At 39.4% G+C, this 13,871-nt stretch overlaps 2 protein-coding genes across 2 annotated transcripts in view; one reads left to right on the forward strand and one right to left on the reverse strand.

The window, feature by feature from the left end:
• RABL3 (RAB, member of RAS oncogene family like 3) overlaps window positions 1-10,987 on the reverse strand; it is a 40,350-nt gene extending 29,363 nt beyond the window's left edge. Inside the window, exons 1-2 of the mRNA XM_066347942.1 lie at window positions 10,911-10,987; window positions 7,501-7,592 (exon numbers count right to left, since the gene is read on the reverse strand). Of these exons, the coding sequence (XP_066204039.1) occupies window positions 7,501-7,592; window positions 10,911-10,956 (138 nt within the window). The 5' untranslated portion in view covers window positions 10,957-10,987. The remainder of the gene's footprint in view (window positions 1-7,500; window positions 7,593-10,910) is intronic.
• Window positions 10,988-11,131: 144 nt separating this feature from the next.
• The window catches only part of GTF2E1 (general transcription factor IIE subunit 1), a 55,819-nt gene continuing 53,079 nt past the window's right edge, over window positions 11,132-13,871 (forward strand). The window contains exon 1 of the mRNA XM_066347466.1: window positions 11,132-11,241. The gene's annotated coding sequence lies outside the window, so the exon portion shown is untranslated. The remainder of the gene's footprint in view (window positions 11,242-13,871) is intronic.

The raw sequence follows: 13,871 nt of genomic DNA on the forward strand, positions 1-13,871 counted from the left end.
TAGCTTCATCTAGTACTTGAAATTAAACAATTACATTATCACCTTTATTGTTGCTATTTTTAGTTGGCTCTTAAACACGTAAAACGAGCTCTGTGTGACAGCTGTTTGTGTATCCGTGTCTACACTGATTCTGGAGGTCCCCTTTCACAGGTGTCAATAACAACGGAGCTATGAAGCTGTAATTGTAATATGAAAGCTGCTAGGAAGAAAGTGTCCTTCCAAGCTACTTAGGTAAAGGCTTTAGCAGACATACTCATTCTTGCTAGAGGAAAGAAATGTTCATTTTATTATAACAATAGTCAAAAAGATTTATATACCTATGACAACTTTACTTGAGATTATCACTTAAAAATGCCTTTCATTTATGTTGTCACTCAAGAAATGCATTCTTCTCAAAGATGGAAGACAGATCAGCTGCAGATACGATGAAGAGGAATAAGAGCATGGTTGCTTTCAACCCCACAGGATCCATTCTTCCACAATATGCAATGCAGGACAGGCTGGCTTTAAAGGAGTCTAGCAGTACCACACTCATTCCAGTGAAATCAGCCACATTACATAATACTTGTTTTGGACTCCTGTAGCCTTTATTCAGTTGGAACTACAGAGAGAGTTCAAAAAATATGCAGTCTAGTGTAAGCTACTAAAGGAAACTCCAACTTCACTTTTTCCAAACGTATGGTTTCCACAGGAAATTACTACTGTTACTTCTAAACCTTGGTCCGACTCGAGAACTAACCAATCTCTCGTTGGTCTGGTCTCTGGGACTTGCACAGACATCCCTTACAGACACAACCAAACCTCCACCTTCATATACGGTGGACTTTTGGGGCAAAGTTTCTCTGGAAATTTTGCTACCAGCTACTCTCAAGGCATTTTACATCCCTGTCATCCCAGTCACCATATAAAGTGGGTCTTACCTGGCTTTTCACATTCTCGTCCCCGACTGCTTTTTGCTTCCACTACCCATCATTCAACCCCCAATTATTTTCTCCCTTTAAAGCTTTCCACTTTTCTCCTGGAGCCTCACTCCCTGGTGACAAAATTCCAAATTATTCTTATCCTCAAGGTCACTGTATCAGCCGCTGCCAGCCTCTATTCCTGCCGCCCTCTTGGATGATGCAGTTCTCTTCCTCATTCTAATCACCGTGTTGCGGTGTCAATGACTACTCGGAGCAGCAAACCTGTCGTTTGGCTCCTGTTCCTCACACGGGGCACCACTTGTCCCCGTGACAATGAACTACTCGGAAACCAGATGAAATGCACAGAGGAGCCGAGGGGAGGCAACAGTCCTGGACCGCAGATCCAAGGATTAAAGCCCCGTCCCCAGCCTTACACAGATTATTAATTAGACAGTACAAATCACTGAAGGAAGCAGATAGCAGAACTTTTAAGGAGGTGAAGTAAAGGACAAGGAACATGATGACTTCTAATCTCTGTTCTGAGAGCCTAAACGTTTTCTTGTTGCTAAATCTTATCCTGCTGTTTGGCTGTTTCTAGCATGCTCTGTTTCCAGTATGGGTCAGAGAGGCCCCTGGACTCTCGTCTGCTCCATGCTTTCGCCCTAGGGTGCCTCTCTGTCTCTATTTGTAATCCTAACTCTGTGTATTTTCACAGCATATTCCTACACCCTTGTAACTGAAAAATAAAAAAATTGCCTGGCTTACTCTTTAAAACTACTTCCAGTACATTATTCCTCTGTCCTTATGTTTAAAAAATTTGCATTATTTAAAGGCTTTGTACCATCCACTTATACTATTTTCTCTCTCTCCTTGCCTTATTATACCTACTAGCTTCCTATCAGTAGCAGATTCACACTATTACCTGTGTGCTGCAAGTCTTGTCATTACCCAATTCTATATCCACCTGGAAGACTGATTCCATATCCTAACCCAGTGGTTCTCAAAGTGTGTGCCAGGGCACACTGGTGCACTCTAGAAGATTTCCAGGTGTGCCCTATGGTATTCCAGAGAAATATGTGCCTGTTGGGGGCCAAAAAAACCCCAGGGTTTTTGGAGTTTAGATTGTTGGGGGACAGAGGTGTGGGGAATTGGCTATAAACTGACAGTCTGCCCAACCCCCCACCTCACTTGCCTGATTAGGTTGCAAAAGGCTGTTAAGCTGTGGTGCTGGATTGGTTTACACTACCCCCCATGTTCCCCGGAAAGACAAGTTTCTTCTATCCTTTGTTTGGTGTAAAGTTAAGATGATATGTATGATGGGGGTTTTCTGCACTCAACACAATTGATCATAAAAAGAGAGGAATTCTTCAATTTGTTGACAAGGAAATGAGAGTTTGCCTTTCAAATATATGCCCAAACATTGAAGAAATTGCTAGGACATATCAGGCTCATGTTTCTCATAAACACAAGAATGAAAAAACTTAATACATTTGTGCCGGGACCTGCCGAATTTACTAAATCTTACTAAGAATGTATCTATAACTTTTTTGTTGTTTTTAAAATTTTTTAATCCCTCTTTTTTTTTATGAATTCTAAAAAGCATAACTCAAAAAATGTAACATAAAAATGTTTTTTAATGTCAGAATAAATTTAATTTTGTTATATTTATTTTGTTTAATTACCATAAAAGCACTCTTGGACTTTATATTTTTTTCTTTCATATTTGACTTAATTATTATAATGTAGTTCTCAGAAATTTGTATATAGTGCATCTACAATTATTTATAGGATTTTAAGTGTGCCCTGACTTCAAAAAGTTTGAGAACCACTGTCCAAACCAGTGCTCCTCAAATACTATTCACCTAACAGAACAAACTTTAACTATATCCTACTTACAAGAGATACACGTACTTATATGTATTTGTCATTGCAAATGGCAGGATTTCTTTCTTTTTATGGCTGAATAATATTCCATTGTGTGTGTGCACACTTGTATATAATTTTCTCTATTTATCTGTTGATGGACACTTAGATCTGAAAAGTTCTCATCACAGAAAAATAATTTGTAACTATGTGAGGTGATACATGTTAATTAAACTTATTGTAAAAAACATTTTGTAATATGTATACACATTGAATCATTATGTTGCATTCCTTAAACTAATACAAAGTTATAAGCCAGTATATCTCAGTAAAAATGGGAAGAATAAATAAGTTGGTTACTTACTTTATTATTAGGCAAAATAGATTTCAAGGCACAATGTATTACCAGATTTGGAAAGAAACATATAACAATGGTAAAGTGTTAAATCCTTCAAGAAGTTTAAACAATCTTAAATTAGTACACATCTAGTAATATAACCTCAAGATACATAAATGAAAATTTAACAGTTAAAATAAGAAAGGACAAATTGACACTAATAGTTGGAGATTATAACACTCATTCCTTAGCAACTGATGAAACAAGCAGACAAAAAATAAATAAAATTTGAACAAAATAATTAACTAACTTGACCTAACTCATACTTGAACATTGCATTCAGTAACTACAGAATATGTATACTTTTCAAGTACACATGAAACATTTACTAAAATTAACCATACAATGGGACATCAAGCAAATCTCACCAAATTTCAAAGGATGAAATCATACAGTGTGTGTTCTGAAGACAATGAAAGTAAGCTAGAGAGCAATAATTAAAAGATAATAAATATTCTCAAATGTTTGGAAATTAAGTGTCATATTTCTAAACAACCCTGAGTCACAGAATAAATTATAATGGAAGTCAGACAACATTTTGAACTGAATGATAATGAACAAAATCTCAGAGGTGCAGCTGAAACTGTCTAGTTAAAAATTTAGAGCCTCGGAGTTCTGAAAGGAAGCCTGAAAAAAAAATCAATGAAGCAACTACCCATTTCAAGAAGTTAGAAAAAGGACAGCAAATTAAACTGCCAAAAGGTATGGACATCTTAAAGAAAAGAGATGAAATTAATGAAATAGAAAACAAATATATATAAAATAGAGAAAATCAACAAAGCCAAAAACTGTCCTGATAGACCTCTGACAAGACAGAAAGAGAAAAGCCACAAGATACCCATACCAGATACAAAAGAAGCAATACTACCCAAGATCCTATAGATATTGAAAGACAACAGAGGATATAAAAACAACTTTTTGAAATGGATACATTCTTTCAAAAGCATGTTGCCAAAACTGACACAAGGAGAACAGTCATTTTCATATATATATTTTTTTATTTATTCATTTTAGAGAGGAGAGGGAGAGAGAGAGAGAGAGAGAGAGAGAGAGAGAGAGAGAAGAGAGAGAGAGAGAGAAGGGGGGAGGAGCTGGAAGCATCAACTCCCATCTGTGCCTTGACCAGGCAAGCCCAGGGTTTCAAACCGGCGACCTCAGCATTTCTAGGTTGACGCTTTATCCACTGCGCCACCACAGACCAGGCTCATTTTCATATTTTAATGTTATTTAAAAACTTCCCACAAAGAAAATTTTAGGCCCAGATGGTTTCACCTGTGAATTCTTTCAAATATGTAAGAAATAAATAACATAAATCCTACATAAATTCTTCCAGAGAAACAGATACATAAATAACACTCCCCCCCAAAAAAAATAACACTTCCCAACTCATTTTATGAAGTTAGCATAACCCTGACACCAAAATTCCACAAGATGATAAGAAAGAGAAATGACAGATTAATATTTCTGATAAGTTTAGGTGCAAATATTTGAAAAAATATTAGCAGACTGAATCTAGTGATATATAAAAAGACTAACACATCAGGATCAAGTTTATTTATCCCAAGAATGCAAAGTTGGTTTGACATTTAAAAAAATCAATCAACACAATTTATCACAGTGACAAAATAAAACTAAAGTATTATGATTATCATGAAAAAGACACTGATAAAATGCAACACTAGTTCACGATGCAAATTTTCATCAAAATAGGAACAGAAGGGAACTTCTGTAATCTGATAAAGTGTATCTACAAAAAATTCTACAGCAAACACCAGACTTAAGGATACACAGAAAATGTCCTGAGACTAGGAATGAGACAGAGGTGCATCCTGTCACCATTTCTATTCAACATTGTACTGGAGATTGAGACAGTTCAATAAGATGTGGAAAAAACCCCCAAAAGGTAAATGACATGAGCAGACTGAGTTCTAGGTGGAGTTAAGAGGGGGCAGGACAGCCCTGGCCGGTTGGCTCAGCGGTAGAGCGTCGGCCTGGCGTGCGGGGGACCCGGGTTCAATTCCCGGCCAGGGCACATAGGAGAAGCGCCCATTTGCTTCTCCATCCCCCCCCTCCTTCCTCTCTGTCTCTCTCTTCCCCTCCCGTAGCCAAGGCTCCATTGGAGCAAGGATGGCCCAGGCGCTGGGGATGGCTCCTTGGCCTCTGCCCCAGGCGCTAGAGTGGCTCTGGTCGTGGCAGAGCGACGCCCCGGAGGGGCAGAGCATCGCCCCCTGGTGGGCGTGCCGGGTGGGTCCTGGTCGGGCGCATGCGGGAGTCTGTCTCTCCCGTTTCCAGCTTCAGAAAAATACAAAAAAAAAAAAAAAAGAGGGGCAGGACAGGGGCAAAGGGGTAGGGGGCAGAAAACTAAACTTTGATTTTAAATTGTAAAGCACTAATCCTTAACTTTATTAAGCTTTTCTGATCCTTCCTACAAATCTGAAGGCTACATAAAGCAAGTATTATTTACTTCTACTTTGCAAATAATATACTAGGGCTCAGAGAAGTAAACTGATTAGTCTTAAGGTCACTCTTTAAGAAGCAAAAGGCAATGAGGACTGACCCAGGCAGTGGGAGTTTAAAACTAATTATTTTTTCAATGTGTCATCTCACAGGAAGGGAGCTAGAAAAGTGTAAAGGGAAATTTTATCTGGAACATAATATTGGGTCTCCCAAACTTAAATAAAGCTGTCACTGAACCCATTATCTAGAATCTGTTCTTCTTCCAAATCTAAAATTTGGGAACATGGTACGCTGAAATGGCAGACAGGTCCCCTCTGACTTTTCATCCACAGAAATGCCATAAAACATTAAGAAATAAATAAAGAGGACAAGGCCAAACGAAAGGAAAATCCCCAGATGCTAGAACTGAAGAAAGAACTTAAAATCTGAGAAGTGGGAACTGACCTAGATTCCGATATAGCTTCAGGGTCTGGTCCCTGGAGTTTTAGTGTCCATCCAGGAATAGAGGTTTGTTTTCCAGCTCTTAAGGCGAGAGTATATGTGGGTGAGTGACAAGGACCAGACTGTGGTTCTCGACATGAAATCTGGACCCTTGATGAGCTGCCCAGTCTGTAGGAAAAACTGTACCCACTAACTCAGGAAAACATAAAAAACTTTCTGTCAGGGACCTCAAGCAGCAGTGGTCGAGAATAGATAAAAAGGCCCCAAGAAATGGAAACCACAGGCCCACGCTACAATCGAACACTAGGAGAACTGACATGTACTAGATGGCATGGAAACTCCTAGCTGAGAAATGACAAGGACCACTGAAATCCCCAGGGCTCTGCCGCAACAGAAATGAAAAGGCACTGACAACACTTTCACAGCACAGTACACAGGACTTCCACAAGGAAAAGGAAAAAGAAAAACACCGCGAAAGATACGATCATCTTCAAAAAACTACAAACCAGATACACTTTCATGAAGTAGAGTCAACATATACAGCAAGCAGGATATCTATCAATTACCCAGTAAAAACAGATCATTCCAAAAGAAACCATAAAATAGTATGCTTAAAATGATTTTAAAAAAGAAAAAGGTAAAACCATAATGAAAGATTAGGATATTTTGAAAAAATTCTGACATTTGCAAAAAAAAAAAATCCAAAAAAAACAGCTAAAGCAGGGGTCATCAAACATTTTTTTAAAAACCGCCCACTTTTGCAGTGCTGGTCAACCTGGTCCCTACTGCCCACTAGTGGGCGGTCCAGCTCTCATGGTGGGCCAATCATGGCACCGTTTGGTTGGTCTGCTACCCTCACCATGAAGCACTGTGTGAGTTTGGCCAAGTTAGTTTAATTCTCTCTGCCTTAGTTTCTGCAGCTATATCTCATAATTTAAAAAAGATTAGATAAGCAAAGGCATGTAAAGCATTTGGCATAGGATCTAGCACAAAGCAGGTGTTTAATAAAGCCCAGTTATTATCGTTATTTAGTTTTGATCACAGTGCTGTAATTTTATTACATAGTTTAACCAAGTTTTTTTTTTTTTTAAATGTGAGAGGAGGGGAGATAGACAGATTCTGGCATGCACCTGGACGGGGATCCACCCAGCAACCCCTCTCTGAGGCTGATACTTGGACCAACCGAGCTATCCTCAGCGCCCAGGGTCGATGCGTGAACCAATCAAGACACTGGCTGCAGGAGGGGAAGGGAGAGAGAGAAAGGGGAGAGGAAGGGGAAGAGAAGCAGATGGTGGCTTCTCATGTGTGCCCTGACTGGCGATTGAACCTGGGACGTCCACATGCTGGGCTGACACTCTATTCACTGAGTGAACCATCCAGGGCCATTGAACAAGTTACTTTTCATATGATTACTAAAAAAGTAAAATATAGGCAACATACTCTGACATCGACTGAGCAGCCCACCGTCCATGATGGATTTCCCAGCACTTGATTTTGGCACAGAAGATGAACTAGTGAAGACTTCCCAACACCTGTAAAAGATATAAGAATGGTAGTCGTATTAAGAGACATGCTGAAATCTGTTATGGCATAAGTATAACTGAGAATGTGTAGTAGTAATGGTATGTGAAGTATGCTCGTTTAAAGGGTTTTCACACCATACCAACCATTTAATAAGCTTTATTAATAGACAGAAAGTCAAGGAAAGTGTTCTCTAAAATTTCACATAAAGAGGGCTTGTAAAACACAGAATGCTGGGTCCTGCCCCCCGTGTCCTATTCAGCAGGTCTGTCGTGGAGGTCAGATTTTTGTACTTCTAACAAACTCCCTGCTGATGCTGATGCTACTGGTCCCAGGGCTTCACTTTTAGAACTACTGTTCTAGAGCAAGTTCATATGAACTAATCCTTTCCTTTTGAATGATTTAATCTATTCAGCCTATAATAGAATTGTAGAATTTTAACAGGTCTTGGAGGTAACCCTCTATCCTGATCACTGATAGAGAGGTTCCTTCCACTGCACCGTTAGATGGTCTTCCAGATTATGCTTGAACACTGTCAATGACAGGGACTCACCATTTCACAATTCCTTTATTTAGACACTCCAGTTAATTCATACAGTGATTTTTTTAAAAAAAATTTTATTTATTCATTTTAGAGAGGAGAGGGAGAGAGAGAGAGAGAGAGAGGAGAGACAGAGAGAGAGAGAAGGGGGGAGGAGCTGGAAGCATCAACTCCCGTATGTGCCTTGACCAGGCAAGCCCAGGGTTTCGAACCGGTGACCTCAGCATTTCCAGGTCGATGCTTTATCCACTGTGTCACCACAGGTCAGGCCTCATACAGTGATTTTTAAAAGACATCCAACCACTTAGCCCAGCTTCACCCTTTGGAGAAAAGAACAACTCTACTCCCTCTTTTCCATTTAACTGAAGGCAGAATTTTATTTTCCTTTAACTTTCCTGGGTTCAGCGCACTCTGTATGAGGAGGAAAGAAAATGAGTTCTCCCCGTACATTGATGGAGTAGCTCATTCAATTAATAGTGTTTTGATGCCATTATGACAAGCATGGTTGGCGAATGCATCATTAGTTGTTTCAAAAACATCTCTTTGTGTGCACTTACATTTATGAACCTATCATTTATTTTTCATTATTTAAAGGTATATTTACAGACAATCAGAAAGTATTTTAAGAAAAGAAAAAAAATTTCACCCAAAGAGCTGTATTGACAACATGTGGGTTTAATTCCGTAAGCAAGGTTTTTCTATAATCAGATATATACGATATGTAGTAACATATCGTATATATGTTACATACTATATCTCCTATACATATTCATAGTATAGTTATTTGTGATTAACTTTGGGTCACAAAAGTTGGCCAACACTGGATGAACTCTAAATAGTAAAAAAAAAAAAATTGAAGTACCACAAATAATGGCCAACTATTCATTTCTTTAAGAATTTTGGGAAGTTTTGATTTTATATTTTCATTATTAGAACTAAATTAGATTTAAAAATGCATTGATTTGCTGAGGGTAAAAGGCCCAATATAATAAGTAAATACCAGCTCCAAATATAGTTGTTGGTAAAGTATTAAGCTCATTCCTTATCTCTAAAAGAAAAAAGAGAAGTCTGTATGTGCATGCTAGTAAGACTTTCAGGATTCCTTACTAAATTATCAAATATCTCTATAGGTTACAAACCAAATATCTAAATCCCAAGTCATTTCTTTATGTGTTTGTGAAATCCTCAAAATTTCACAAGGGAAATAAGCCTTTATTCAAAAGTAAACTTTGAAGTTTGACTACAAAGGCAGATGAAGTGTAAGAAGTATATACATTCTAACCTGTTTAATAGCAAATTACTATTAAAAGGGTACTAATAAAAAGGCAAAATTAACTTTGCACATATAGCCTAATATCAGTGAACGTGTAACAAGATCAGTCACTTTTCTGGTAGGCATGTCTTCTGTTTTACAACTAAACTATAATAAATAAACAACAACAAAAGCTTACTAATTGCCTGATTTCTTTTCCACATTTAATGCAGCAGTCAAGTCAATCCTGTTACATATAATGCATTGATTCCACAGTTATAATCCCAGCACCGAATACAGTGCCTTCTCTCTAGTACATAAGTATTTCTGGGGAGAGGGGTAATCTATTAGTTTCAACAGCATCTAACATGAAGGGATTGTTAGATGCACTAGGAAAGGGAATTATAAGAGGAGAGCACCTATTTCAAATATCATGAAACTGTGTTAGCTCTATACTGTACTGTATTCCAGTTTTGAATCCTACTTGGTGATACTCTTGCCAAATCCCTTTAGACCGTCATTACTTTATCTGTAAAATTAAGTTTTGTAACATTAGTTTTCTAGCTCTTTGGGGTATGTTCTCTCCACCTCCAAGCATCTGGCACAATGTTATTGCTCACAACACACATTCAAAAGCCAACTCCAAAAAAGCACATCTATAAAATGCAAGATTAGCATTTATTCCAAGTTCATAAGGAGCACAGAAGCAGAGGTTATGGGGAGAGGAAGGATAGTGAAGTGGGACGGGGAAACGCAGACTTACAATTCTAGTTCTCAAATGTTCCAAAGTGACAAAAGAAAAATTTTACCACTAGGATTAAAATAGGCTCAGCATTAAGTCCTAGTTACTTTGTAATATGGCCCTTATCTTAATTTCTCTATTTCTTACAATCTAGCACGTAATAGGTGTTCAGTTAAGATCAGAGAGAACAAAGAATCCAAGCCAGTTATTAGTAAAACTGGACTGTCATCCAATATTTCATTTCATAATATAGCTTTAGTGTTTAATTAAGTATGTGGCCTCTGGGTTCAAACCGGTTCTGTCGATTATACCGCTCTGCCAAACTTTTTCTCCTGGTAATAGGGCTGATCTCCAGATTAAATGAGTGACTATATGCAAAGCAGTTAGAACAGTGATTTTTTTTTTTAATGCATATTTGACTTCCTTAACAACAACAAAAAAATGTCTTGAAGGCACGGCTCCAACTTGTTTCCTTAGCACCGTGCCCCATTGAACACTCAACGTCTGCATATCGTATGAAACAAAGGAATTGACGCTACGCGCTAGGTTACGATCGTCCAGGAGACCGACGTAGAAAGCCGCGGAGACCGAATAGGGCCGGGATTCTGCGCCCCCCATCCGCTCGAGGCCGCGGCTTCGTCAAACAGAGCAAAGTCCTCTGGGAAGTGTAGTCTTTAGGCCTTGAGAGGTGTTTCAGCCACCGGCTGAAGCCAGTTAGTTGGCGGGGGAAGGGAGTAAGAGTTATCGGATAATTAAAAGTGTCGGGAGCCCAAGAAGTGGGTTAAGCTGCTCACCTGAGTCTCCCAACACCAGTACCTTCACTCGATCCAGGGACGCCATCTTCCTACTGCCTTCCTGGAGTTAACACCTGTTCCGGATTGTAGGCCAATCAGAGCTGGGCATGAAGGGCAGAGCCCTCAATTTCATTGGCCAATCCCAGCGTGACTGTCTCATTGACGTCTGCACTGTGCTGATTGGCCGGCCTGGTTAAAAGTAGCTGGTAGTTTTCAAAGCTGGTCGCAGAAGTAAGGCGTGTTCTTTGTCGCACGAGTGTCGAGGCTGGTTTAAGCCGGTAGTTGAGGCGCTGGGGGCAGCTGTAGTGCGAGTGTTCGAGGATTCGCTTTGGTAAACCTTGTTCCCTCTTCCTTGTTCTGCGATCCCTCACCCGGAGCCGCATTTCAGGGTTTCTCCTTTTCGTTCTCTTCTTCTTAGCGACCCTCCTCCCCTTAGCTACTTTCTTGACTTGGTTCTCCAGGGAACCACTGACCCCGGAGCGGCCCGTGTGCGACCCCGGGTAGGACGGGCTTGGCTCCTCCGCGTGTGGCCCCTGGACTCAGCTGGCAGAATCCGCGGGACTTGGGGGTCTCGCAGTGTGGGGAGGAGTGAACTTGACTGAACCAGGCTCGTGGAGGGCAGCTGGGGCCAGAGGTTTCGCGGTGCTATGCAGCTTTCTTAATGTATGAAGGCGTGGAGAGTACCATGAAATATAACTGAGAAAACTACATTTAAATGTGTAAGATCTGAATCCTTATAGGACTGGAATACTGAACTAATATGCTGGATTAATAAACTGGATCATCGCACCCTCTCCTTCTTTTATGTTATACCCTGCAGTCTGCATAATCTTTCAAAATAGCGAATTTGACCCTATTGCTTCCTGCTTAAAATCATTGACGTTGAAGAAGAGGGTTTCCAATAGCATGCCTTTTTCTACCTAGGAAGCAACAGTTGGAGGAAGTAAATTGAGGGGAGAGGACTAGCAGAGAGGGCATATTGCAAGAACACGTGCATGGGAGATCTACTGAAAGTTTTATGCAAGCACTTGACTAGCTGTGCTGGATTCGAGAGAGTTAATGGAGAACACAATATCCCTGTTCTCAAGTGACATAAAGTACAAGTCAATTCATTGCAACAAAGAAGTTTGGGAAAGAGGGATGGGGATTTGAAAAGGGATCATACTAAGCTATTAAGGGGAATTTGGGATGGTCTCTCTGAGGAAATTCATTTGGATGTGCCAGATGATTAGGAGAAGAGGGCGGACAGAGAGAACAGCATATAAAGGCCTGGAAGTGGGGAAGGCATGTGTGGCGGATGGAATTGAGTGTACCAGTGTGGAGATAAGACAGAGAGAGTGCAGAGAATTCATTCATTTCAACTTTGTTTCTCCAATTCTGAGCCCAGTACACAGTAGTTTTTCAGTGTTTGTGTGATGAGTACATAAGAATCAAAAACAAGATCTTTGGGGATCTGTGCCAAGGAGGGAGGTAGGTGAGACTGGGAGGTGACTGAGAATCTGAGGCAAAAATGAAGAAGAAAGGGCTTGCCTTGAGAGGTCACACACTTAAAAATTTCCAGAGGCCAGCCAAGCTCTTTCCCTGTTTAAAAGTGGCAACTGCTTTTCAGCTTACTTTTTCCATGTGGGAACCTGGTCTCACTTTGCCTCAGAAATTTCCGATTTTCAAGAGGAGCCGAAAGTTGAGGTTTATGTGAAATCTCACAGTTTTAAAATGTTGACAACTAAGAAAATTTTCAAGCCATTTTTTTTTTTGAGTCATTGTGGCAGAAGTTCCAGTTTGGGACCTCTGACCTAAATAATTTAAGAAATCCAGAGGGTGAGTGAGAGGTTCAGTGTATGTGGAGAAGAAGTGGTAGAGGAGAGAAGGCAGGAAGGACGATTTTAGAATATAGAAATTTCAAACAAGGGCATGGCTTCTTTCCTGAGTTCTAGTTTAATTTGTTCAGCTACCTGCTGGACATCTTCACAGGAATATTCTGCGGTATTTCCTCAAAGACAAACAACTAAAAGTGAATGCTTCATTCATTCCAAACCTAAATCCTCTTCAGGTGTTGAAATATTTTTCATAGTATCTAGTTGCACTGGCTTAAAACAGATAGTTACATCTTATTGTAAACAGATAGTTACATCTTATTGTATTAGTAACATTATTATTTAATAGGTATAGGGTTTCAGTTTTACAAGATGAAATGTGTTACTGAGATGAATGGTAGTGAATGTATTTAATACCACTGAATTGTATACTTAAAAATGGTTAATTGGTAAATTTTGTTATATGTAATTTACCACAATAAAACATTATTTACAAAAACCAAATAGCTATTTAAAATTTTTCTACTTTTTTATTCAATTTCCAGTATATTATTGGGTACTTTTGATTTTGTTTCTGTAATAAGTTTCATTTATGCTGTTCTCTTGCAATTTTTTTTTTGTTCTCCTTAGTTCAGGTGTGATTACTGTAGCTCCGAATACTTCCACAGGGCATGCATTCCTTGTATTGTTGTAAGAGTCACTTTTCTAAACAGGGAGTCTTATTATGAATGCCAGTACTTAATGGAGCTCTTATAATGCCAGAAATGTAAGATGCCAGTTCTGTAAGCAGCATACTTTACATGAATTATTTCATTTAATTCGTACATAGCTCTATGAGGAAGGCACTGTTAATTACTTTTTATGTGTGAGAAAACAGACTGAGAATTTTTAGGACCACAGGCTAAGAAATGGTGGAACTGGGATTCAAAATAAGAAACTGTTTGCCCACAGAGTCCTCATTTCACTCCCTTGCTCCAATCTTTAGGACCCCCTAACTTGTTTAGGCAATGGAAACAGGCCAAGTAAGTGGCACAGGGTTCTCCAAATGCAGGGTATGCATTGGCAGGATATGTAATAGCCAGTCACCAGACTTGTCTGGAGCAGTGGTCAGGGACTTTTACTGTTTACTGGCATCACCTAAAGAGCT

The sequence above is a fragment of the Saccopteryx leptura genome, chromosome 8 (genome assembly GCF_036850995.1).
Source record: "Saccopteryx leptura isolate mSacLep1 chromosome 8, mSacLep1_pri_phased_curated, whole genome shotgun sequence".
In the NCBI taxonomy this organism is placed as follows: domain Eukaryota; kingdom Metazoa; phylum Chordata; class Mammalia; order Chiroptera; family Emballonuridae; genus Saccopteryx; species Saccopteryx leptura.